Source organism: Halichoeres trimaculatus, unplaced genomic scaffold, assembly GCF_033239565.1.
Source record: "Halichoeres trimaculatus isolate MK-OKI-2021-1 unplaced genomic scaffold, fHalTri1.1 fHalTri1_scaffold_12, whole genome shotgun sequence".
Lineage (NCBI taxonomy): Eukaryota > Metazoa > Chordata > Actinopteri > Labriformes > Labridae > Halichoeres > Halichoeres trimaculatus.
This window is the reverse complement of record NW_027437190.1, coordinates 23235135-23261844: the sequence shown is the minus strand read 5'-3', so window position 1 is coordinate 23261844 and position 26710 is coordinate 23235135. Positions and strand designations below refer to the sequence as shown.

The 26710-nt window shown below is 41.7% G+C and overlaps 1 protein-coding gene across 1 annotated transcript; it reads left to right on the top strand.

Annotated features, from left to right (window-relative positions):
• Nucleotides 1-1740: 1740 nt before the first annotated feature.
• cacng8b (calcium channel, voltage-dependent, gamma subunit 8b) lies at nt 1741-24854 on the top strand. Its single transcript, XM_074682745.1, has 6 exons — nt 1741-2091; nt 12749-13041; nt 14186-14410; nt 18606-18689; nt 21820-21960; nt 22242-24854. Exons 3-6 carry the CDS (start codon nt 14188-14190, stop codon nt 23033-23035), a joined length of 1242 nt encoding a protein of 413 aa, XP_074538846.1. The 5' UTR covers nt 1741-2091; nt 12749-13041; nt 14186-14187; the 3' UTR covers nt 23036-24854.
• Nucleotides 24855-26710: the final 1856 nt, after the last annotated feature.

Genomic DNA, 26710 nt, shown 5'->3' with positions numbered 1-26710 from the left:
TGCTTTTGTTGTTATGTATTTTCACATAGGTGACATTCTATAATATTATCCCAAGACTAAAAAATAGCATCAAAAACTGCACATTAAATTGTCACTTACAATGAGTTAAATGCAGCAGTGGTCTCTAAAATGTGGTTTCTGCAACATAAATATCTACTTTCATATCAAGAAAAGAGATGCATGAGGGAAGGCACGAGGCATTCAGAGCTGTTATAAAAAACAAAAACAAATTACTTTCAGAAATATAATTCACACCCAGACAGAACTTGATACTAAGCAGCCAAAGATATAAACAGTTAACAAAACTGTCTGTTGTGTATGTGTATGTATGAGGCAGAGAGTTGGGAGTGAGAGTTGCTTCATCAAGAAATCAAATATCCACAGGTCAGAAACAATAAAAAGCGAAAGCGTGAGCTCTCTGTTTTACACTCAGGACTGAGACGTGTGTGAGTGTATGTGCATCTGTCCTGATGAATGAAACCTGACTGATTCATTGGTGTAAACAACTGAGATTAAACTGAGACTTGTGGTTGCTTTGTGGACACTTTCAATATTGTGCCTTTACCGATAGTGTATGTGTGCATATGCGTCTGCCTCTACTTACTTCTTTTGTTTGTGACGCGCGCGCGCGTGTGTGTGTGTGTGTGTGTGTGTGTGTGTGTGTGTGTGTGTGTGTGTGTGTGTGTGTGTGTGTGTGTGTGTGTGTATGTCAGTGTGGGTTGAGTGGATCTCTCTTTTCACCATCACCATTACTGCATGAAAGACCTGTCACTCTGTATTAGTTCTCTGCAGCTCTCCCTCACCCTGCTGTGTGTGTGTGTGTGTGTGTGTGTGTGTGTGTGTGTGTGTGTGTGTGTGTGTGTGTGTGTGTGTGTGTGTCTGTGAGAGACAGAGAGAGAGAGAGGGAGAGTGAGAGAGAGGTGAAGTGGGCAGTAAAGCCATTTTTAAAGCTATTGAAGGTCATTGTCCACTTAGTTTTGTGCATCCTGACTGCTGTGTGCCACCAGCGGCTCAGCTCCATTTTTATAGATCTGTGATGACGTCATCCAGTCCCTATTACAAACACTCATCCATAAAGTCGTTGCAAAAAAATTGAGTACGAAAGTAATAGTCAATTATCACAATTATTACTAAATCTCTTTTGATGAAGACACGTAAATATTGACCTGTGGCTATCTGACTCCATGATTTAACGCCTCCCTCTCTTTCTCTCTGCAGGGTTACGCTCGTGCTGCATTTCCCAGAACTACCAGCGCGGCCATCATCATCATCATCATCACCACCACTGAGCCAACGTGTCTCACTGGCGCTCTATCGATGGCTCTCCTGCAAAAACAACATATACATCCGCATCAATAACACATACACACGCGCACATACTGTATAACCTGGTCATGGCTAATAGGCTACTTACAAACGCGCAGCCCCCTGCGCGCGCGGCACACGCTCCAATAAGCACATCCAGACCAATTTCCTCAATATGAGAGAGGAGAGAGAAAGGGGGAGAGGGGAGGGGAGGTGGGTGAGGGGTTAAAGCTCCCTCGTGAGCCCGTAGCGCAACACACTGTAGCAGATTTCATGTCGATTCTGACTTTATTCGTCATCGCTCACTTCAGCCACGAGCTCTTTTTTTGGTGGGATGCGACAAGTTGCTTGCGTCGCGCGCTCCGTGTGGGAGAAATTTAGATAGAGGAGCAGACAGGAGCGAGCGCTCGTCCAACCGGAGGGGAGGGGGAAGGAGGGGAGGAGGGGACACATTCTCCCCGAGTACACACAAGCAGCGGCCACATCCTCTGTAGACAAATCCGTGTTCAGTGACGTGTTTTCTATTAGCCCGTTTTAATACACGGTCAAGTCTCTTCAGTAAGTGGCTGGTTTGGATTTATTTTATCACAGAGAAGTCTGTCCCTCGCGTGCTTTTTATTACTATCAACTCCCAACATCCCTTTTCCTATTATTTATTTTTTTGTGCCTCGATCGACCCGTTATTCAGCCCATCCACCGTCCACCCCCTATCTTCTTTTTTTCCCTCCATCTCCTCCTCTATGGGAGTGCGACGCGCACCGAATTTGTGAGATCAAAAGCCTGCAGGTAAGACCTCCACCAGCTTGTTTTGTGTCTAATGATCATAATTACACTGTGTCACTGTTGTTGTACTTTTCAGCTGAACGGATCACCGTGCATCCTGTGTAATTTACACGCCACATTGATCTGTTTCACGTTGCCTGTAACTTAGTCCACTACTAACAGTGTGGACTGGGGGGATTAATTAAACAGAAATGATAATAATTCTCAATCTTGTACATCCTCTCTGATTAAATACTGAATGATTATTTTCCCACTTTTTCCCAGGGCCTATAATTAGCGTCTGCAATGTCTATTATGCAAATGAAAGCCTTATAATAGCTCGGTTAAGGCTGTCCCTGCACCTTTACTGCAGGCGTGGAACTGAAATATGCTGTATGAGATGAAATGGTCCCATTGTCAGGACTTGTGTGTGTGATTGAGTCCTCATCTGTAATCTGTGTCTCAGTCTACTGAGTTACTCTGTACCGGCCGCTTGATGCTAGGCGTCCATTTTCCACCGCGTAGCCTCTGCAGGCAGCCTGATGTGTGTAGCTTCCTCTATTAATGAATGCACCGCAGTCTGCATCACTACTCGAGCTCTGCACGCGCTCAGCCCCTGATCTCTGAGCCTGTATGTCTGCACAGCTTCTTCTTTTCTGCTGCTGGACTCCTCACAGAGCAGGGCCAGCGTCTTAGCTTCATGTTGGACCTGAGTCACATCAACATCATCATCCTCATCATCATGTCATCTTATGAGTGTCGTTTTCTATGCAACCCACTGTCTCCTCTCACTGGCCAACCTGAGCCCTGTGCTCTCACACGTTCAGAGGTAAAGGGGCACCAAACATCTGGCATCAGAATCAATCATTCAGTTTTTTTTTTATACTGCAGCTCAGATCACAGCTGGGCCAGAGGTGGGATAAGATGTGCTGACAGAAATGCTAAAGGAGTAAGGACTGCAGCATCCAGGAGTTTGTCTACCTGTGCACTGATAGTGCGTAATAGCTTTTCTAACTTAAGCTGCAGCCCACAACTAGTACAACTGTAAAGATTCCCCTCCTGATTTAATCCATATGTTTCTTAACGTCAAAGTATGTTCACTTACAGTTCGAGATACTCCGTCCATTAAGCTCAGCCTGTGATTTGAGGGCTACATTTCCTCAGGAGGGGTGCTATCTCTCTCTTTATGTAAATAAAGTGTCCATCAGTTCCTGCTCTTTAGTGACTGTGATGTATAATTTGTTTGGCTGTTGCTGAATGTGGGCAGCACACACAGATTATGTTGAACTTTTCACATTTACATCACAGTACTCATAAGTGAAGTGATGGCTTCACCATGCAGGTCATTGCAGTTAGTGGCCAGATAATTGTGAATGACAACTAATGCTATTCTGCACAACTCAGTAGCCGCATTTTGAGAAAGAGTTTTCATTTGAATCATTTACTGTGGTTTAAAAGAATACCTGCAGGTTTATGTGTAAAAGTGGAAGCTGACACATTGTTGCATCTTTAAGGTTATGTAAGGTTAAGTTTTTGTGGAATGACACATCAAGCAAGTAAAGTTACACTTTTGGCATCACAGCCCTGCTCACTTTTCCACCTCTGATTAGTGAATCTTTCATGGAGGTGTGTATGCCCCCTCCATCTGTTGACCACGCCCCCTCAGCCCCTCCTCCTCCTCCCTCTTAGTAAACACCGTCTGTACTATGTGTGTGATGTGTGCTTGGCCTTGATGGTCGTCTCAGTAGATTTTGGAATACTTTCAAAAACCCCTCAGCCGGTGCTGAGATCTGCTGTTTACGCTGCGAGGTGACTCATTGCAGTCAATACTGGTGTGAAGCCCACACAGACTGTAGTTGTTTTTCAGTGCTGTCCAAATAATAATCATTTAATAGACACAAGCGCTCCAGAACTTTCAGAAGCAAACTTCTGTATCCTTTTGTTGTGCAATTTTGCCCTTCTTTTGGTGGTCAGTTCTGTTCCTGTTCCTCTCAATGTTCATCTCTCTAAGAAGAAGCAGTTCTGCAAACATCATCACATCTGTCATGTAGCTATTGTTGAGAGGATCAATGGCTTTGCTACATATGTCTTGATAGGCCACAGTATGGTTTTACTGTGCTCCCTCTCCTCTGCAGCTGTTGCTAAGAAGGGAAATACAGCATCTATTTAAATATGATCTAAACAGGGTCAATACACACTGTTTCTCAGTTTAATTCAATAGCTGTGTATTGTTGGATCTCTGCATCAGTATCTGTTAGCCAGATTTCCATATATTTATTGTAAAATTTAACCCATGATTGAACCTAATGGACTAAAATTGAAACTCAGGTCACTGCTGATTCAGTAAACACATTGCTCATGATTCCAGCACACAGCGCTTTTATCCAAAGCTCTCTAATTGACTCCTGTCTCAGTGGCTGTGCCCCCCGCATCAATTAACCTCCAGCGTGGTGTTTTTAAGTGCTTCACTCAAGTTAGCGCTGCCTCTGAGAGCCGGCATGTGAGAGCCTGTGATTGAACTGTATTGTGTCAGTGATGTATTGTAGGTAATGTGTCTGAGCAGAGGCGTGCAGTGTAAACATGTGGCAGCAGAGCACAGCGCAGTAATGGTTGAGAGGCGAGTGTGCACACTGGACTGGAGGTCTAAATGTGAGACCTGTGCCCAAAGCCTCTTCAGTTATCACAACAGGCTAGAGGTGTGTGGGAGAGAGTCTCAGATCTGTTTTCATCACATGCTCTCATCTGCATCTCCACTGCTTTTAAGGAACTGAAACAATTTGAGTGACCAAGATCCACAACTAAGCTTTAGTGGCTTCAGAGTATATAAGACAAGGTTGTGTGTATCATTTTTAATGGTTTGTTGTCACTGTAAAATTTAGAGGGGATATTTAAGATTTTATTACAATTTTTAATCTGAAAAAAAAAAAAAAACCTCTTCACTCAAAGCCAGCTTTAAACTCATTGACTCTGTGAAATATGGTCGTAATCATGACTTTAATTGTTTTCCAAGACAAGTTTTGACGTCAGCCTAACTTTAAGGGGCAAAGAGTTGGGGTATAGATAGGTCTTTGGTTTCCTCGCTACCAGCCAGTCACCTGTGCCCCAAATTATATAAAACCCATATCTGTACAGTGTATGCGGATAGAGCAATGAGCTAATCAGACCAAAACTTCCCTTTAAAAAGGGCTTCAAACATGTTTTTTTTTGCTATAAAAATGAGCCTTTTTAAATGGCTGTATTTCAGGTGACAGCCTGAAGAAGACACTTATGGAAGTTTTTAACACTTCTGCACTTAAAGACCAGAGGTCCCAGAAGGAATTGGTCAGTTGTTGTTGGACGCAGCTATGAAAAGATTGAGGATGAGGTTAAAAGTGGTTGAAAAAAAACCACATCACTGATTCAGAGTTGGAGTAAGAAAAAATCCTTCAAAACTGATTTTTAAAATGAAAGATTGCAACTGTGCGGGCTATCATGATATATTTACCTCACATGGCCTAAAAAGTTACTATTAAAATATTATTATGATATTTATGGAAGCCTAAAGAAAAATGCTTTCAATGGAATTGAAGGAGGCAAGACAAGAGTGGACCAAAAGTACTTCAAAAACAGTATACATGTAGCTGACTTACTAACATGACGTTGAAAGTATGTGTCATCCACACCACATGAGAAAACCCATCATTGTCTTCTGCTTGTGGTTCTGGTTACACAGAGTCTTATTGACAAACGCCACTTCACCAAACTGGCAAGGTAAATATAGTTGAGCGTGGGAGCGTAGATTACCTCGCTTTCATGTATCATCTCCTCACATGTGATTTATGTTGCATTGGAAGCCATATATAGCAGTAAAACATGGCTAGTTAGCTGGTTCCTGAGTCTTGAAGAATATTTGATGGGTTGCACCAGATGAGAAAGTTCATAGTTCCAATTTCACAAGGTATGTCTTAAATCTTACCTTGACTCCTTTATATGTATGGTCTATTCCATAAAACACAAAATGTCAAGGCATCATTTTGAAAGATCAGATCACTTGGAGAAGGAGACACAGAGGCTTTTTTTTGTTTGTTCCTTAGTGCAACCAAACATTCAACTCAGGTTATAAACCAGCCGGTTCCAAAGTATGGTTTAGGTACACTGAGCTGGATCAACAGGCCACTGGAAGTCACTTCGCCCAACCAAGGACAATGAAACCAGATGGCAGCTAGCTCACCTTAGCTTAGCTATGCACAGATAAATATTCACGTTCTTGAAAAGTGTTTCATAAATGTAAACAACAAAAAAAAGTTGTACTACTGATTCCAGCTCCAGTTTTCAATGGTTTGCTGGTTTTTTAATTGTGCAATTTTTTTTATTGCTACAATTCATTGTTTCCTGTTGTATCTGTTGCACTTCACCTTGTTTTATAAACAGACCACATTGATCTGCCTGGATTAACAGTCAGCGCTTGGTCTTGATTTAGATGACATAAAAGACTTTACTTAGTGAGAGAGTAAACACAAGTGCAGCTGTGTGTATTAAAGCATATCTTACAGGGTTCATGAGCATCAGGTCATCCTTAGACAGTTTATTTTAGGAGCCTCTTAAACCAAGGTGTTTCTGTCACTTTCTCCTCTGGCTGTTCTGTTCAGACGGGCAGAGAAATGGAGACGTGGTGTGAGGACTCCTCACATGGTCTTAATGGAAATTCTGCTACTCTTAGAAGTGCCTTTTTTAAAATGACCTACTTTATGATTTTATAATCATCTTTCTGACAGTTGTTGGGGTTTGAGGCTGCACATGTGCTCTCATGCCAAGTTTTTTTTTTCTCGTGTTGATGTTTTTCTGTGCACCTGCGCGTGTGTCAGTGCTTGCATGCATGTAAATGTGTAGAGATGTACGTCTGTGTGTGTGTGTGTGTGTGTGTGCGTGCCAGCTGTGGGATAACTCAGCTACGAGCTCAGGTGTGCAGCCGTTCCTTATGATTAAGTAGACAAATCATCTCCGCAACCAAAACTCACTGCTCTGGATATTCAGCCATGTTTTCTTAATGTTGACTGCTGAGCACTCAGAATAGAATACGCTGCTTGTATTTTTAGAGCTGTCATCACAAGTAGGCCCAGTTCATTTTTTTCCTTCTGGTCAAGCATTAGCTCATGTAATTTTCAATCCCCTTTTTTTCTCCAAGACTCCCAACTGTAGCTTAAGATTGTTTTTGTGAGTCTCACACTGAAAATATTCCTACAGGCTCACACAGGACCCCTGCTCACCACATGTGTGGAAAAACTTATTAAAGGACGTCATATTTTATTCAACAAGCAGTTTGGTAGTTGATTTATGCAATGAATAGCTAATGGAGCAGCTGCTACAAAATTCAAATCCCCTGTGTGATTTATGGCTGCTTATTGGAGCCAATGGGTGAGTGTATATTTTATATGATGTGTACTGTCATTCTGTGATTGAGCCACACAGATAGATCTGATTACAATTAAAGTTTCCTTCAAGTGAGGGTCTGTCCCTGTGATGGTCCCTCTAGCAGTGAGCTCATACAGCTAAGCCCTGGCATTGGTTACTGCAGTATATCTTGCTATAGCTATCTGGCCCCTGGCTCAGGGTCACATGATTGCTGCAAACATATTATAATGCTTTTATGGCCAGGGTCATTGAACTGTGAGGAAAAGAAACAAAAAAGAACCACATTTATTTAATTAGTCTAGAACTAAATCTATAACTGTTCCATATTCTTCACAGGTCCTTCCAATTTTTTTTTGCCACTGGGAGTGACAATTACTGAGTGAAGTGAAGGGAACCTTTAATTGATGAAAATAATGACGCACTTCACAGAGCTGTTTAAAAGAACTGAGCTGATTTATTTAATTGCACTCCTTTACCACTGTCAGACTCAAACTGGACAGTTAAAAAAATTGAAGTTAATGCATTATTTGGTCACAAGACAATTTGACATCCCTCACAAATGAGCTGCAGACAGTTGCAGACATTTTTTGTACTGACAGATGATTTTAAACCTCTGGACTGCCACAACAAGGATCACAGCCTAAGGGGGGGTTGCTGCTTAAATCGCTTGGCCAATGATGCCCCTACTAGTAATGATAAAGGCCAAAATATGACTTGAATTAAGATCTTTAATGGCATGTTTAACAGAGTTTTAAAAAGTGGAGTTCAGGTAAAAGTTGACAGCTTCCCAACAGCCATTAACTCATTTTGCAATTCACTTCCTGGTTCTTTGATCAGTCATTTCAATAACTCATGTCCAGTCAACAATCAGAGTAGTCGTTCATTGCAGGGATCTGTTAACCCTGAACTCTCTCTCCAATGCTATGATTTTAGTGACTTCATTTTACATGAGATTTATAAGACTTCATGCATCTCTATCTTTCTGAACACACAAACACCCAAACGAATTTCTCACAAAATTCTGGAATTTTCTAAGACCTGTAAACAGACATGCATTCACAGCCAAAGATGTTACTTGTAAGAGCACAGTGTCTTTTCCTTAGGGCTGGATATTGCTAAGAACCTCACGATTTGATTCAATTTCGATTTTGATTCTTTAGGTTGTGATTCGATTCAATATTGATTTAAATGCTTCCATTTCCGGTTTTCATGCCCATGGGAACATATGTGGTATGTTACCCCACATTTTGGAGCAATAAAACAACCTAAACGTTAGACTTTAAAACTGAAGGAACTGGCGTTACGCTGCTGCTGCTTTGGCTGCCATTTTGGTGTTGTTTGATCTTGTGTTGCCCTCGTCCATACAACACGAATAACACACACAGCCCCCAACCACTTGTCAGGAGATGAATCAATTCAGAGGATTTGCTGAATCCATATTGAGTTGGGCGAGGAAATATTGCGGTGCATCGATTTATTGATAATTTTATCCACCCCTATTTCTGCTAGAGTTACTTCACTATGGATGGCCACAAAACAAAGATGCTTTTTTTTAAGTTATTTGTCACATTGGACCCTGTCTTCATTAAGAAGCTGGTGGCATTTATGTGCGGATGAAAAGTAATATCTGTGTTTTGCATTCCCCCGAACAGAGCTGGGTTTGAGGAACATGATTTCTTTTTAACCCTGACATTTGATTCACTAAAAAGTCACAAAGAACCTGTGATAAGTTGAGTTTATTTAATCTTAAACAGAAAAGGAAAAGTCCTACGTGGTTAGAAGGGTTGGTGCCTTGTAGTACCCTGATGGGGGGGAGGGGGGGGGGGGGGGGGGGTGTGAAGCTGGAGATGCTGAAGATGAAATAGCCTGACATTAATAATGATGAGTCTTAATTACCTATGTAAGCAACTGGACCATGAGTGACAAGACTGATGATTTCTGCGCTGTAATTTTCAATGCTCAAACCACTGCTGCAGGGTAAGAGTCAGATGAGGTGATAAACAGCATGCTACAGAAACAGCCTTTGTTAACATATTTACACCGTGGTTTTACACTCCATCGATCCCTTACCATGGCTTATGCTGTTAGCCAACCCTAGCTAACCTTAACCTTAACCAACTTACACTGTTTACAAGATAAGATCAACAAGGACGCTAGAGGTGCTGCTTTGTCCACAGGGGGGCGCCAAAATATGCACTGTCCAAAAGTTCCTCATAGGAACTTTAAAGTGTTTAGTGCATAGGCCCTGATTCAAAGCAAACTTTAACTTACCTTCTCTTAATAAATAAAACTGTACATAGTAGGCTGCAGAATGTCCACCAAACTTATTTTGGTTGAAAAAAAAGTTAAAAGAAAAAAGACAAAGAAAGAAAAATAAGAGGGAACAATATCAGCTTTAATCTGGGTGATGCATACAGACCAGCATTTCAGGTGAGAGCCTTCTTTACCACGCAGAATCCTATAGCTGTCACTTGTAATAAAAGCAGTGCCCACTAACAGTCTCAATTTCAGTTTCAATTAAAGACAGATAAATGAAATCTGATCATTTCAACAGGTGAAAATAAAAAAATATTTCTTTGTGCACTTTACAAGAAACACCTCCATACAGCCAGTCATCACATTAAAACACTTTTGACTTCACATGATACAAAAGTTTAAGGGAAAGAGCATCTGTTCAGTGTCTGAAGCTTCTAGTGACTCTTTTGCAAAAGAAGGTTGGAGTAATAGAAGAAAACGTGAAAACCTTTCCCCGTCCAACAGGAGCTGCACTACTCTATCTTTACATCACATCATTTGGTTTCTTTGATTTTCTCTTTCTTTCTCATTGTTTCGTGCAGTTCCTTGGTCTCCCCAGTTACATTAACTCTGCTCCTTTTTCTGTGCCCTCTTGTTCCTTCACGCTCTCCTGCGCTTGTTCAAGTCAGTCCCCTCTTTCTTAATTATTGGTGGAAAATAGAAATTACGGATAATTAAATGACAATGATGATCTCCTACACAGGGGACCTTTAGCTAGAGGGAATAACTTAGTAGGGTATTGTTAAGGTCATTCATTAAATACTGGAGTCAAAAAACCAAACACACACACACACACACACACACACACACACACACACACACACACACACACACACACACACACACACACACACACACACACACACACACACACACACACACATATGCGCACACACTGCTGCGTTTTCAGGCCTTTGAGATAGCGTAATCCCTTCTGGACACACATTTTCCTCCGGGAAAGGCAGTATGTTGATAGGGTTGGAAGGTCAGGCTACACACTGACACACATGTACACACACACACACACACACACACATATGCATGATCACATCCGCTGGTTTATCTGCACATATGAACCCACAATGTGTAAATAAGCCACAGTGCCGTGGTGTCTTTGACAGTTTACATAATAAGGAGCCTGAACGCAGAGATTCGAGGCTGACTAACTGAGGGGAGCTGAGAGGAACATTACTGGGATTCAATAAGATCGGACTAGACCCATCCTTAGATGCACTTGAGAGAAAATCTGCACACGCTTAAAACACACGCAAACATGCTCAACACATTGTCACTCCTTCCATCCCTAATTCTGCATTGAGGTAGCTCTGTTGTGGTTCTCACAATGCTAACAGGATGTAACCTATTTTGATCATGGTGCCATATTGCATCATCAAATATTAAAAAACTTGACTGCACTGCATTATGTCTGCTTAATAATGTTTGTTGAGTAATGTGTGAAGCCTTGTCGCAGCCGTGCATTTCTCCTTAATTCATCAAGAAAAAGCACCAAGAAGAAGGTCTGCTTCTTGATCTTGTTGCTGTCTCGATTCACGTGCCTGTGTGTCTGGGAGCATCTATGTCACTGCAGTCATACACATATCTATTGATAGAGCATGGCCACACTGGTTGGTCAGTCGGTCTGTTTGTCTGCATCTCAGTCAACACTTCTGTTACTGATCTGAAGTATTCCTCCTCACTTCTCTCCCATCTTTCCTCTCTTCTCTGCTTTACTCTCTGCTGCTTCCTCCCTCTATCTCTTGCCTGCCCCTCTCCTCTCCTCTCCCCCCTCCCTCTTTCGCTCTATGCTGATCCAGACTTTGGAATTCAATGTTGCTATGGTAACAATGTCGGGTTGGTCCTCTCTGCCTCCCCCTCTTGCTCCTCTTATTCAGGCTAGATGCAGCACAACTCGCTCTGGAGTCAGTCTGTCTTTAGCCTGCAACACTCACTTCTGTAATTATGCTAATCTATATTAAGCTCTCTAAAATATGGTTTTATAGCTCTGAAATAAAGCATCTGTAGATTAAATAGTACAGATGATTCTGTAAGTCAGTATGCAGGAAAGTATCTAGAGCACTTTTAACCAGATCAGCCTTTCAAGTGGTTCTAAAGCACAAGACTGGAGGCTTCAACCATGCTAGCAGCTCTATGAGGCTGCTGGAAAACACAAATGGGTGTTTAGCAAAGTGCTAGAATAAACTAACAGCACTTACGATTGTATTTCAAGCAGGTATTACATTACACAAGTTTATCATCTTTTTACAGAGTAGAAGACATGAAGGGATATCCAAACCAAAGTTGTTCTGATTCATCCCAAAGCTGACGTGTATTTCTGTATCTAAATTAACGGTGACACGGCCAATAATCCAACCTGTCTCTTGAGGTTAAGAATATCATGATAAAGTTGGTGCTACGGAAAACTTAACGTCCCCACATTTCAAAGACTCCTGCGATTTAGCCTCTGAGGACCATGAACATCTGCTTCACATTGCATCACATCATCTGTACTAGTAGTAAAGATATTTTAGTCAGAAACACGTAAAAACCTTAACAACAAAACACCTTAAAAGTGTGTATGTTTTTGTGTGTTTGTAAGGGGAGCTGTTCCACAAATCTGCGTTCAAAAAATACAGTACGGTGAGCGCAGAAACAGATAGTTGCTAATTAGAGCTAGCATTGGCAGTAACTGATATAGTGCTAGATTGTCAGTAATCTAATATGCTGGAGCACAGACTTCTTGGATGGTCTTTCAGTGCAGTAGACAATAAGCCAAAATATTAGTCTGAGCTCTGCAAAACAGAAACCTCCAAAGGCAGCCAAAAGGGCCTTATGGGGGATGAGTTTGCCAGGCATAATCAGCCACTCGAGGAACTTTAGTTTCATCATTTCTTCATCTTGTATTATTTAGTTGTCTCTTTACATTCATGTGTGTTTATGTTGCCTTGAATGATAATTCCTCTTTCTCCCTCTAATCTTTCTAATTTTTTTTTTGCAGTGGAGCAGTGACCATGTTGCCAGTTTCTTGCTAGCAGAGTACCAACAGAGAGCAGGACAACTGTCCCAGCTGCAACCCCCCTCGAACAACAGCCCTCCAGTGAGAAAGAAAGAAGGAAAGAAGGAAGAGAAAGAAAGAGGATAAAGAGAGAAAAGTGTGTGCAAGAAGGAGAGAGGGGGAGCAGGTGAAAACAGTCGATGGATGCTGTCCGGAGTGAGGGGACAGCACGTTCTTCACTGACGAGGAAAAGAAAGATTTCAAAATTGAGTCGAAGGATAGAAACTCGCCGTCAGGTAAGTGTGAACTCATTTTGAATTGTGCAGTGGTGCTTCAGTGAGTTCAGGCATTCATGTGTGTTTAACAGTAAAACTGTGGCCTTCATACTGTGCTCATAGTCATTTCCAGGGTTGGATTTTTGACTTTCAAACATTACAAATATAATAGCTTTGACATAAGCCACATTCTGGGAATGACGATGTGATTTTCTGATACCCCTGCAGTTTTGTTTCCTCCTTTCCTCCACACAAGATGAACTACCTGATCTCAGCCTTTTTATGAGGCTATAAGGCATAAGTTGCTGCTAGACTTAATTCATGGTGCTAACAAAGCACAACTGGAAGCTGTGTTGTTGGGGAGCAGTGGGGAAAAAATTATATATCCAGTAAAACCAAGTGATTTGAGGCCTGCACAGCCTGCATCACTCCTTAGAAAACTGCTTTCAAAGTGTAGAAATCATGGGTCAAGTAATGGGACTTTCAACAGTGAAATACCCCAAATCACTGTCATTTTTTTAGTGTAGACTAACATCACATGCTCTGCTTGAGCTGCACTTTTATTTTGATTTTCAGGTGAGAAGTGACTGCTGCAAAGCAGGAATTGCAGTTATTACTGATATCATAATCAAAACAGGTCTATTCATCAGCACCGTATAAAGTGATTGGCTTTGAGATCTATGTTGTGTATGCTGGTGTGTGTGTGTGTGCATGTGTGTACGTGTGTGTTAGGTGTTTGTGTATTCATCTCCAGCCCTACTCATTCTGAGGGGGAATGGTGTCAGGGTCATGAATATGGAGTGTATTGAGAGTGGGAGGGTGTGATCTATTGTGTTTCACATCAATTCAGTCTTGTTAAGCGGAGTCAGCAGAGGCATCCAACTTTCCTCCAAGGACACATCACACAACCACTAACGCACCTCCCACATCCACCTTGTCCTCCCTCTCTGCTTCACCTCCTCGTGCCCCTCATCATCTCACCTGAATTTTTTCTGTCTTTATCAATAAGCCGCGCTAATGAAAGTGAACACATTTCTGCTTAGTAACTCTGCTTACTCTTGTTTTTGAACTCAATATTTAAGTTTTTTTTTCTCTTTGTTTTTCTCTTTCACGCATTCTGCCCTTTCCTTTTTCCCTTTCTCCTCCTCCTCTTTGTGTTCTGAAGGCATGGTGTGTGAGAAGGGGATCCAGATCCTCCTCACCACCGTGGGGGCATTCGCTGCCTTCGGCCTGATGACGGTGGCAATAGGGACGGACTACTGGCTGTACTCCCGTGCCCTCATCTGCAATAGCACAGCCAACGTCACCCAGGATGATCCCCATAATAAGGACAAGAAAGATCCTGGGGCGCTCACACACTCTGGATTGTGGAGGATATGCTGCCTGGAAGGTAAGGTGGAAGTTGTTGGAGGAGATTGTGACTTGTTGTGGAAGACTGTTTGGAGTTGTTGAGTTGCTTTGGTTGATGTTGTTCATTTCAGCGCAAAGGGTGTTATGAAGTCTGATGTGTGTTGAGATAGCTGTTTATATTTAACGTCGTCAGAAATTCAGCATTTAAAGTCAAGATTGCTGTTGATTGAATCAATAACTTTCTGAACATAAATGGGAAGCCATTGGACTTTGTTAAACTAAACCCTTTTTTTGCAAGTTAAATTTACTCATCACCTAAACAGAGCAGAAGTCTTAAGTCTGAAGTAAAGAGTCTTGAACCTCTGTTGTTAAAGCAGCACAAAGCTTCAACTAGCATGTTGCAGCTTTTCTGTAATATCAGTTATTCGGATGGCATCAACATCTTCCCTCTCCACCTGCGTTTTTGGACCATGTTATGGTAAAAGGGAAACAATTTTGCAGAATTGGACTATGGTTACATGATACTGAAGCGTAACCCTTGTTCAGAATAATCCATTAATCACTGTTTGATTCAGTCTGTGGTCATTTAATTCAATGGCTGAAACAAAAGGCTCACATTCACTCTGACTCACACAGTCCTGTCACTCCAACTGGCAGGAAACCACACAAACTGGCAGTGGCCATCTTTCAATCCTCAGTTTGTCGCTGCAACACAAGCTGTTAATTCATTATACATTACACTGCCTGGCTGACACTCCATAGTAAAGGCTGGGATGGAGTTAACAGGGAAGCTGCTACAGCCAAAGGGGTGGTGCGAGCTAGCGATCTGTGCCTTTTCTCACATTCAGTCTTCAGTCTCCAGGAAAACCTCTTGGCTCCCCTAATAAAGCATTCAGGCCCATCCTGTGCTTGGTCATTGTACAAAGCTAATTTGTCCTCATCTCCAAGCTTCCTGATAGCAAAGCAGCCAATTAGAGATAAGCTCCAGCCCTTGCAGCACTGCTGCAGTGCACCCCCACCCACAACCTCTATTGCCTCACTCTTTCAGTCTCCCACTTGCTGCCCCTCTGTCTCACCCCCCAAACATTTAATCTTTCTCTGGTTCCTCTCCTTCTTCCCCTCCTCGTAGCTTCCTCTCTTTCAGTCTTTTCTCACCCACTGTGCTGCAGTAAAGCTGATGTCAGTGTCTTGGCATGGCTTAGAGGTCAAGTATCCTTGATGTCTTTGGAGTATTGGGCTAAGAAAGATGCTCAGTAGCCGTGCAGTGATGCAGTGAGGTGTAGCTGGGGTGGAAATGCAGGACATCCTAGCTTTGAAAGATTTATGCCCGTGGGCGGGTGGCATATTATGCGAGATGCATCCTGTCCTCCACTCCAGCTCCTCTGCAGGTTTACTGAAGGTGGGGCTGCTGTGAATAACCTGTCAAAGATTGTGTTTGTAGGTTTTTCGTTCATGGGCAGTAGATAGAAGTTTCCAGCCTTTTTGTTTGGCCCAGCTGTTCTGTCAGCTCTTTAGTGAGGCAAGTCCTCACGCGTCAATGTTGATTTAAAGACTATAGGGTCCATGGTGTTAAATATATTAATTGTTTTTAAGTGGATTTGTCATTAAGTTTTCACAAAGCAGGCAGATTTGAGAGGTTGGTGTTATTTTTACATTTATAAAAACAAAACTTTGAACGGCACAGGCTCAGTCATGTACCCTCACTATCAGCCCTTCAGAAGTTTATCAATGAGTTTTTACTTTTTGTTCCACATCTGATGAGTGAATCTCAGAGTGTTTCAATTGCTTATGCTTTTCCCTTAAGTATTTGTTTCTAGCCAACGCTGCAATTGTCTGTTATTCGGATGAGCTTTGAGATCTGATGTATTCAAATTGTCACTTGTAGTCCCTCTCCTGAAAATGTTATGGACGCATGTGGACACAGAACTACATACCTTATCTGTCTTCTCAGTAGATTCCATGCTATTAAGATTTAAGTTCAAGTGTTTTTTCTATTGTCTATAGATGAAGTTTCTTACATTAAGATACTGAAATACTTAAACTTATGGCAGGGGATGTTTGATACGACTTTTTCCCGGATTGATACCAGTACACGAACCCTCTCTTGAGTACTCACTGATACCCCTAGTACTTTTGATATATAAAATTTCACTTAACAGTGACAGATCATTGTGAAAAAAGACAGCACAGTCACTTTGGTATTAAGTCATAAATAAAACACAAACCCCTCTCTCTGAGTTTACAATCTGTTTTCAACAAACTGACAAAAGTGCAAAATAAAACTAACAACTGTCAGAGGTTTAGTGTTTTTTTCAAAATAAACTTAAGTGCAAAATGAAAGAGGGCTGCACGGTGGCACAACGGTTAGCGCTGCAGCCTCACAGCAAGAAGGTTACCCGTTCAAATCCCCACCTCGGCCGGTAGGCCTTTCTGTGTGGAGTTTGCATGTTCTCCCCGTGCATGCGTGGGTTCTCCCCGGGTACTCCGGCTTCCTCCCACAGTCTGAAAACATGCTCACCAGGTTAAGTGGTCACTCTAAATTGTCCCGAGGTTGTCTGTCTATGTGTCAGCCCTGCGATTGGCTGGTGATAAGTTTAGGGTGTACCCCGCCTCTCGCCCAATGACAGCTGAGATAGGCTCCACTCACCCGTGGACAGGATAAGCGGTATAGAAAATGGATGGATGCAAAATGAAAGAGTTTAACTGGTGACTCTCTGGTTCATTCATATTGTCTGAACAGGACCTGACGTACATTTGCCGTAGTGTCAAACCTTCTGTGACTGGCAGGAGGACTTGCTTGACTCAAGATTTTTTGCCTTGAGTGTCGGCTGCTGGCATCGGCAGCCTTCACTGGTACTGATACCTTGAAATAAGGCCGGTATTGGCCCAACATCGATACCCGTCACTGGTACTTGTCCATACCTACTGATGGCCATCTGAGCACCCCCAGGTGTGTTGGTCATGAAGTCAGGTGTGGCTGAGCTTAAAGGTGCTGCTTGGTTATCTTCAGGATGCAGGAAGTGTTTGCACCATTAACCAACACAAAGATGTTACAAGTCTCTGGCACAGATTTGTACTGGTATTTAAAGGGCAAATTATTAAAAAATAAAGGTTGCATCTACATTTGGTTCATGTGGTACTTTGCATCTGCTTGTTACACTCACAGATGAGCTGCAGCACTTGTACTCCTCAGGTAGATATTAGTGTTTTTCTGTTACACAGACTAGTGACCCATGCCAGGTTTATTTACATAATGACTTATTTCTTCCACACAAACAGCAATGAGCCAGGTGCATGAACACATTTCATTTATTAGGAATGGGAGATTGTTTTAGTTTGATTTATATTTCTCCAAAAACATAACCGTAAATACTCGAGGGAAATAGTGCAACACCTTAGCACCAGTGCACTACTCCAAGCCCACATACTACAGATAGTTCACATGGTAGAAATTGCTTAACATGGCCAAAACAAACATCCACACAGGGCACATAATGTTTTGCATGCAGGAAGTCATTGTAGGAAGAATAAGTGAATATGTTCATCCAAAACTGGAGGACATTTTCCAAAAATGCAACTTCTTCTTATGTCTTAGCACCTTGAAAGTAGGCTGAAGTTTGTTGAGCCTTTTTTCTGACAACAGAACTGATCCTTGTAGCTCAACTGACATCCTGCTCCTCTGTACCTCCATCTGTTTCTTTACAGACCAACCTGTGGAGTTTTAAGAGCTGTGAGAAAGAGACCAGCTCACCCCACATCTGTCCGTCTCTCCCTCCGTCTGTGTCTCTTCATTCATTCACCTCCATCCATCTCTCTCACAGTCCATCCATCAACAACAGTGGTGTGCTGTCATCATCGTGCGTGCTCCCCTCCGTTCGTCTGTCTGTCTACATGCAAGACCTGGCGGGTAGTTATCTGTCTGCCTGTGTGTTTGTGTACATGTTTCTATCTCCATGTGTAAATGTACTTAACATGTGTGTTGTTACTAACATGAATGTGGAGGGAGTGTTATTTGTCATGTTTCGGTGAATTTTCTGATGCTTGGTGTTTGGAACATATTCTAGGATTCAGTAAGAGACTTTCCAACAAAGACATGACTGTTGCTCAGATTTCAGTCAGTTTTTCCCTCAGGAGGATATCTGCTGCTCACTTCTTTATTTATTTATTTAATATTATTTTTGAGATTTTGACTTGTGTTGTGTCTGGTCACCCCTGTTTCTCTTCTCATATCCCAGGAGTAAAAAGAGGCGTGTGTTCTCAGATCAACCACTTCCCAGAGGATGCAGACTTTGACCACGACGGGGCAGAGTACGTCCTACGTAAGTCAATAAGACCACTTCTTGGCACGGATGATAAATGAGAGAGAAACCGTCTCATGAATAAGAGAGAGGAGACTTGAAACTGTCAAAAAGAAAGTGTAAATAACCCTTCATTACTTTTAAACTGTATTTTTATTGGTAATTCCTCAGAAGACTCTCTGTGAGACACAAACATGTGACAGTGTGTTGCTGAAAATGAGGGGAGCTGGGGTGCCCTAGTTTGTGCTCAATGCCCTGCAGTGATATCTTTCTGCTCTATGATAGGCTTCATGTGTGCCTGTGCATACATAAAGAAAAGCCTGCTTTCTGTTTATTATGGTGCAGAGGCATTTTGTTGGCATTTAGGTGGCATTTTCTCTCCCATGGCCTAGTTGTTGTAGATGAGAGGGGAGTGTTAATATGTGTGCGCGTGTGTGTGTGTGTGTGTGTGTGTGTGTGTTTGTTGGTGTGTGTTCGCTTGGTTGGCATAATGGTAAAAACACTGAGGCCCACATGGGAAAAAGGATCCTGTAGATAAATATGAGAGTCAAATATTCATCCCAAGAATCATACTTTATGTATGAAATAAACAGATTACCTGGTTGTATTTGTTATTATTATTATTATTATTATTATTATTATTATTATTATTATTATTATTATTATTATTGCATTCTTACTGCTCTGTTTCTGCTTGAGTGTGGTCATACTACAGGCAAACAATCCTGTGTTATCCAGCTGCCTTTTATATTAATGAAATACAAACCTCTTGCAGGGATGTTAGAGTCTGATTTGTAACAACGACACGAAATGTTGCAATGACCTGAAATATAATAATGTTTAAAAAGTAATAAAACCCGAAACATCTTAACTAGTCAATAATTTCACAAAAGTGCTGAGCCCAAAATGTTGAAAAAATTAATAAAACCATAGATTTTACAAAATGGACGTAGTCTCCCAGACGTTACCCATCTGTTTCCGATACAGTGAAATGAAGCCAATCCAATGACACAGCCACATTGGATCTGACGAGGCTTTGAGTTTCCTTTCTTACAGTTCGGGGGTCCATCGGTCACGTAAGCTGAGCTGTGTCTCTAACCGGACAATCTGATCCTAATATCTTCTAAACCGCCAAGTTAGACAAAAGATTCACCCCTCAGTGAGCAGTTTCTCAATATAACAACTTAAGCATTTCTGCAAAGGCTTCATTTTTATAAACTGGGTGGTGCCCCTTGAAAACAACACAAAATGTTGTTACTTTTTAGGCAAAAAGTTATAATGTTTTGAGCTCAGCATCTTGTTACATTTGGGGTTTTATTACATATTTTTTTAACAGTTTGGGCTCAGCAGTTTTGTTACATTATCAACCAGTTACCCTTTTACATTTCAGGTTTTGTTACTTTTTTTTATATTTCACTGATGGTCATTGTTGCATAATGGGCTCTAACAAGGCAGTAGCAGGGATAGAGAATTATTATTTGGGGAAGCTGTGTTGGGGATGATTGTTTAGAGCAGGGGTCATGATCCAGAATCAGTATAGACATAGCACAGACTTATTTACCCAAGCCATGAAACTGTTACACACATAACTAAACAAAGTAAGAACTTTTAATACAGTGCATTAAAAGATACTGCAGATTAAGTCCATATGGATTCTCTTTCATCCAGATCATGGTTATTCTAAGGACTCAAAAAGAAATGATGAAGCTTCTTGGATGAGAAGGGGAACGTCTTCCCAAACTCTACACAGTCCAGCTTTGTTTCTTTGAGTCTTCTGAACTGCAGATTATGTTACATAAAACATCTAAGACTGCCCATAACAGACACACTATTCTGTCATATCAGACTTAAACTAATGTTAACTGACAGTATTAATGCAGATATATATATTAGTATTATTAAATGATCTTTAATACTTCTTTTTCTTTTGTGATTGGCTCTACGACGTCCTCCACCTTGTTAGCAATAAGCACTTTTTTTGCGAGAATAAGCTTAAGCTAAGATTTTTTTTTTTTTTATCCATAACCAAGATAAGTGAAGCCAAACGACATAGTGCCCCTCAACTGAAAGGCTATGGTAACTGTAATAAAGCCTGTCTCCTTCTCTGTAAAAGATGCGAGAGGATGTAAAATGGAAATGCAGGTCCAAATGATTTTTTTTTTTTTTTCATTTTTTCCTTTAAAATTTGCTTATTCATTCCTACATGTATTTTTTGTCTTGAAGATTATGCTGTAATCATCTAATTTATACTAAAGATTGCAGGAGATAGTAACACATTGTTCGTATGTCAGTGATAACAAAGTTAACACAGTGTGTAAAAAGCCGGTTGGTACACATTGAAAGACTTATGGTATTTCGAAATAATTGTAGTCTCCTTGTAAAACCTACAAACAAAGAAACAAAATCTCCTATATTTAAAATTTTAAGTCTGTTTGTGGTGTCCAATGCATTTAGATGTACATGAATGAAACCCTGGATCAAATTGCTCAATAAGCAGTAAACAAGTCATTATTTATATTTGTAGAAAAATTATAAAAGGTAAGAAGGATACAGTTGGGACCACTCTTATCAAATGAATTTAATGGCAGTCTGCCCCTGTTCTGGGAGCTCCCTGCCCTTCCATGATCCTAAGAGGAATGCCAAAGCCTGAGGTGGGAAGAGCACACTTTCCCTCTATTTCATGTGCATACATAAAATGCCAAGGCAGGCAGAGCAGCAATGAAGATCTCCAGAGGTAAAGAACAGAGTAAGCAACAATGACAGTAGAGATGACACTGGTCAGATCAGACACAGCATAAAAAGAGACTAAAGCAGTTTAAGTAGAGCGCCTGTTTTTATGGGGGGTAGATGTAATCAGTGGAGCTGTCAGCTGGTGTGAGGAGTAGCTGATGTGTTGTGAGTTGAGCTTAAGTTTGTGGCCTATCTGAGCTGCTGCTATACTCCATTTATATTTCTTAGCGTTCAACACTTTTTTTTTTTTGCTTTTTAGAAAAGAGTCAATATTGTATTACAAATGTGGTTTGATTGTGTGAGAATCTTGAGCATTATAATCTTGTAGCAGTTACATATTGTCTCAGAAATCTAACATCTTTTTTTCCATTATCACTTCAAGTTTTTACTGTTAATAATCTTTATTTTGTCCTGTGTGTAGGGGTAGTCAGGGCTTCCAACATCTTCCCGATCCTCAGTGCCATCCTGCTGCTGATGGGAGGGGTCTGCATCGCTGCTAGTCGTTTCTATAAGAGCAAAAGGAACATCATCCTAGGGGCAGGAATTCTCTTTGTGGCTGCAGGTAATATGGGATGCGCTCTTTGTGTCTATATGTGAGGGGGTCTGGAATATATTACTCAGCCAGCGGCTTTTATGTTTTGTTTGCAGTGTCTGGTTGTGTTTAGACTATTCTCTCACTTTAATAGAGTTTTTTTTACGTTCAACCCTCATCTTGGCAGATGCCTTTTCTGTGAATGTCACAAGCCATCATGTCAGGCAGATTTGTTTATTAGTCCTGCACATTGGTCTGTCTGAGTTTATTTATCTCTTTTTTAAATACTGGCTTTTTCTGGGCTTTCTCAGGTCTGAGTAACATAATTGGTGTGATTGTGTACATCTCTGCTGCGCTGGGGGACATCTCTCCTAAGAAGGATGAGGATAAGAAGTGGCAGTACTCCTACGGTTGGTCCTTTTATTTTGGAGGCCTGTCCTTCATCATGGCTGAGATGGTGGGGGTGCTGGCTGTCAACATCTACATTGAGAAGAACAAGGAGCTTCGCTGCCGATCGCGCACCGACATTTTCAAGAGCACCACACACGCCATGCTCCGGCTGCCCAGCTACCGCTTCCGCCGCCGCTCCCGCTCCTCGTCCCGTTCCACAGACCCCTCCCGCTCTCGAGACCCCTCACCTGTGGGCGGTGGGGGCAAGAACTTCGGCCTGCCCCCCTCCGCACTGCTCTCCCAGGGCCCCATTTCAGTGTCCACTTTACCAAACCCCCACTCTCGCTCGCACACAGCCTTGGCAGGAGGCGACATCTCACTCTACACGTTGTCCCGAGACCCTAAGCTGGGGGGTTTGCCGCCCATGTACGGAACAGTGGACAGAGCGACGCTCTACCAGCTCCACAACTGCTTCCCAAAGGACGGTGGCGGAGGTGGGGTGATGATGAGCGGTACGCTACCTTCACTTAAGTCACACAATCCTTCCAACTCTTCCAACTCCAACGCGCAGATGCCCAACTCTGTGGGCTCAGGCCCTCCACCCTTCACCTCATCCACAATGGACAGAGAGCGAGGGATGGGGACTCTGGACAGGCTGAAGGGAGACAGGGAGAGTAACTCTAACACCCTCAATAGGAAGACAACGCCTGTGTAGAGAAAGGGAGTAAAAGGAAGGAGAGAAGGGCAAGTGGGTAGGAGTCAAAGAGGGGAGATAGAGAAAAGCTCTTTGTTTGTGAGGTTCAACACGAAGTAGCAATGAAAACCTGAAGCTCTCCCTCCATGTTCACTGTTATTTAGTCGACTCAACCTCACCGAGAGCAAAAAGAAGAAGAGTAATAACAGAGTGATAATAACAACAACAATGAACTTTAACAACAAAACTATTTTGATATTTTAATGTGCTAGAAATGATTTATTTTGTTAATGATCAAACAAAATTAACCTTGGGCTATTCTGAAAATGTTTCACATCCTTTCTTTTGTGCAATATAACTGCTAATTTAGCCTGATCATCATTAGTGTCAAATTGTTGTTGTGATTACTCTTAGCGTTATTACAAACTAGCCGTATTTGCAAACTCTATTGTTTGGAATCAAAATAGTACTTTCATGTTTTTGTTTTTTTCACTCTGGTTTAAGATCTCAACGACTTTTACTGTGAACTTCTTCCGGCTTGCAGAGCCGCTGGGACTGTCAGTGAGCTATGTGTAACTGTGTCAAGGTGTCAAGCATGAGTGTGCACAATCTGTGAGAGAATGAGGGCCTGTATTATAACTATTTTTTAACACCATATGATATGATTTCCATTTGTAACATGAAGTCAGATTTGAATACTGTAAATTGTCTTCCAATATTGATACAGAAAAAAATGCAACAATAATGTGCGTGACTGAGGCAAATTGTCAAACTTCATTGTTATTATGAGTCTGAGTTTTTCTATGGGCCTCCGTTAGTCTTCTTTCCATTCTAATCAGTGTTAACAGTAGTACTTGTAGCTATAGTCGTGTTGAAGATGTTTGTTCTTGGGCATTAACAGAAACCTCTGACAGGAGGATGCAGAAAAAAAGATGATATAGAATAACACATTTGTACAGATTCAGGTTCAAGTTACTGCCTGAGCAAAAAAAAAAAAGAAAAAAAAAGAGAAAGAACTTCATCATCTTTTTCTATGAAGAGTCCCAAAGTGAGACATGCAACTCACCATTTTCAATGGCAAAAAATACAATATGTATATGTGGGTTCTGAGGGTTTAAAAACACTGCAAAGAGAAACTTTTGAAAACATGTACATTGTAATTTACGCATACATATATTTGTAAAGTCGATAGATATGTTTTTGGGGACCACTGTTCAGGTGCATTTTGGAGCAGGTTTGGAAAAGGTGTTTTGATCCCTCCTGGACTTGTGGTGGGTGGTTTCATTCTTTGTGCCACCATTACATCCCCTGCCCTCCCTTCACCCAACCCAACAAACTGCCCATATTTGGTCACATGATCAGTGCTCCCCTCCTTTATCACTCAACTAATAAAAAGACAGAGACAACATCGTAACCTCCCCAAAGATTCTTTTCACTGTGCTTCCCCTCCTGTGACTGCTGAGTCTGAACTCTGATCTGTTTATATTGATGAGAATGTAAACACATATAACCCCCTCCCAAACCCCTCCTCCCGCTGAGCCGACCCGGGAGTGACTGCAGATCCGGGTGGAAACCATGGACACACAGCTACATGAAACAATGAAGAAACAACTTAACAACCAGACGCTTCCAGATTCTCTATGTTTTGTTTCTCTTTTTCATTCCTTTGATTTCATTTGAGAAAAGAATAATGTGATCAAACTGCACACAGATAGCATTTATGTGGGCAATATGAATAGTATGTAGTTGAGAATAGCTATATCTAGACAAATGATTATGGTTTATCTAAATGTGTGATAAACTTAAACACTGTATTGCACGAAGTTTATAAAAAAACAATACCAGACCTCTTCACAGACTGCTGTCTTTTGTTTCCTATTGGATTAGGAAGACCTACAAGAATAGACCTGTGTTTAAGTGTCAGTGATTTAAGAGGCACTAACTTTTACTTAAAGCTGATCAAATGTTTTATCGTAATAGACCTGAGGAGATGATGTCTTTGTATCCTCCTCCACCTGGAGGGCCAAAGTTAATAATCAAGGCAACAAGAAGAAAATTCTTAGATGTCATGAAACACATGGATTCATGAGTTCAGAGGATCTTGAGAATCTCAAAATCAATCGCCTTAAAATTAAGAGAATAAAGGCTTTTTTCTTTCATCAGACAGGTGAGTTGAAACCATTGCAAATGTAATTAAATTGCTCTTACTGATAAAGTACTGATGTAAGATCTTCACATATGATCCATAAATGCTGATGCACAAAATGCATCCACTGAAAATTGAGATGTAAAGGTGGTAAACAGAACTTTTGAGGTAAAGTCAAAGTCCAACTTAACGCCACTTAAGTACAGAAGTTGAGAAACTGTGTTAAGTCAAGGTCCCCTCAGCTCATCTTTATCCTGCTGTGATTCTACAAAGACTTCGACCTTCACTGTCACACCTGAAGCCCGTAATGTTTGCTAATATATGTGTGGTGCCAGATGGGAGGTTTCTGCCAAACAGGATCATGAGAAAGGCAACCTAAAATTAATTCAGCAAACTTTGCTGTGACAAACACCCGACCTGAACACATCTACTTTTTATTTCTGATGGGACCATCTGGGGTCGCCTGCATGTTTTCGCATCCAAATTACAGTATACTGTCAAAGTCCTTGCTGGCCTCTCAGGAAGGTTTTTATTGACTTCAATGTGACCAGGGAATAAAGCTGGAATAGTTCCAGTGAAGATCGAGCTGAAAGAGTCTGTCCAGAGGCAGGAGATGATACTTCTGATGCATTATGGCAAAGGGAAGCAGTGTCACATCCCTGACAAATGGTCTGAGATTCCTCACAGAGCTCCTGGACCCTGAGGATTAGCATCGGAAATATTATGCTCTGCTATTATCATACCTCCTGCAATCTTCAGTCAGTGGTAAAGAAATAAAAGACTCACATTAACCACAACACAGGGACATTTTTTTTTTATTATCATAGTTTATAGCATAAAAATGTTTTTCTAGCATCTTAATAGTAAAATATTTTCCGCTCTTCTGGGATCTTACCCCGAACTCTTATGAGTGCATTTCCTCTCACAAACATGCAGTAAGTGGTGGTACGCCGCTTTGAAAACAGTCTCAGTAGGACTATTAACGGCTAAATATACAACCAGGATAGTGTGTCATGTGGATACAGTTTCTGCCCACTGAGAGTTAAAAGCATCTGTGTGTGTGTGTGTGTGTGTGTGTGTGTGTGTGTGTGTGTGTGTGTGTGTGTGTGTGTGTGTGTGTGTGTGTGTGTTTGCAGGTGGTCATGTGAGTGAATGTGACTGTCTAGATGCCACTCAGTCCCAAGTGGGATGTGTTTGGGAGCAGTTATTGGGCCGTCTCTGATATGATCTGCCACTTGTCTATCTGTGTGTGTGTGTGTGTGTGTGTGTGTGTGTGTGTGTGTGTGTGTGTGTGTGTGTGTGTGTGTGTGTGTGTGTGTGTGTGTTCAGGATAAGGCAGGTGGAGGTGGAGGTGGAGGTGCGACCACGGCCTTCCCCATGGAGACAGCAGGCGGAGTGACGCACAGAGGTCAGGGGTGGAGAAGCAGAGGAGAGGGCTCCATGAGGATGGGCTGCCGGGGTACATAGTTGAAATTCATGGATAGGGTTTCTGAATCTCTGCAGTGAAACACATTACGATGAGCTCGGGTTTAATTATAGCGAGGAGGGTT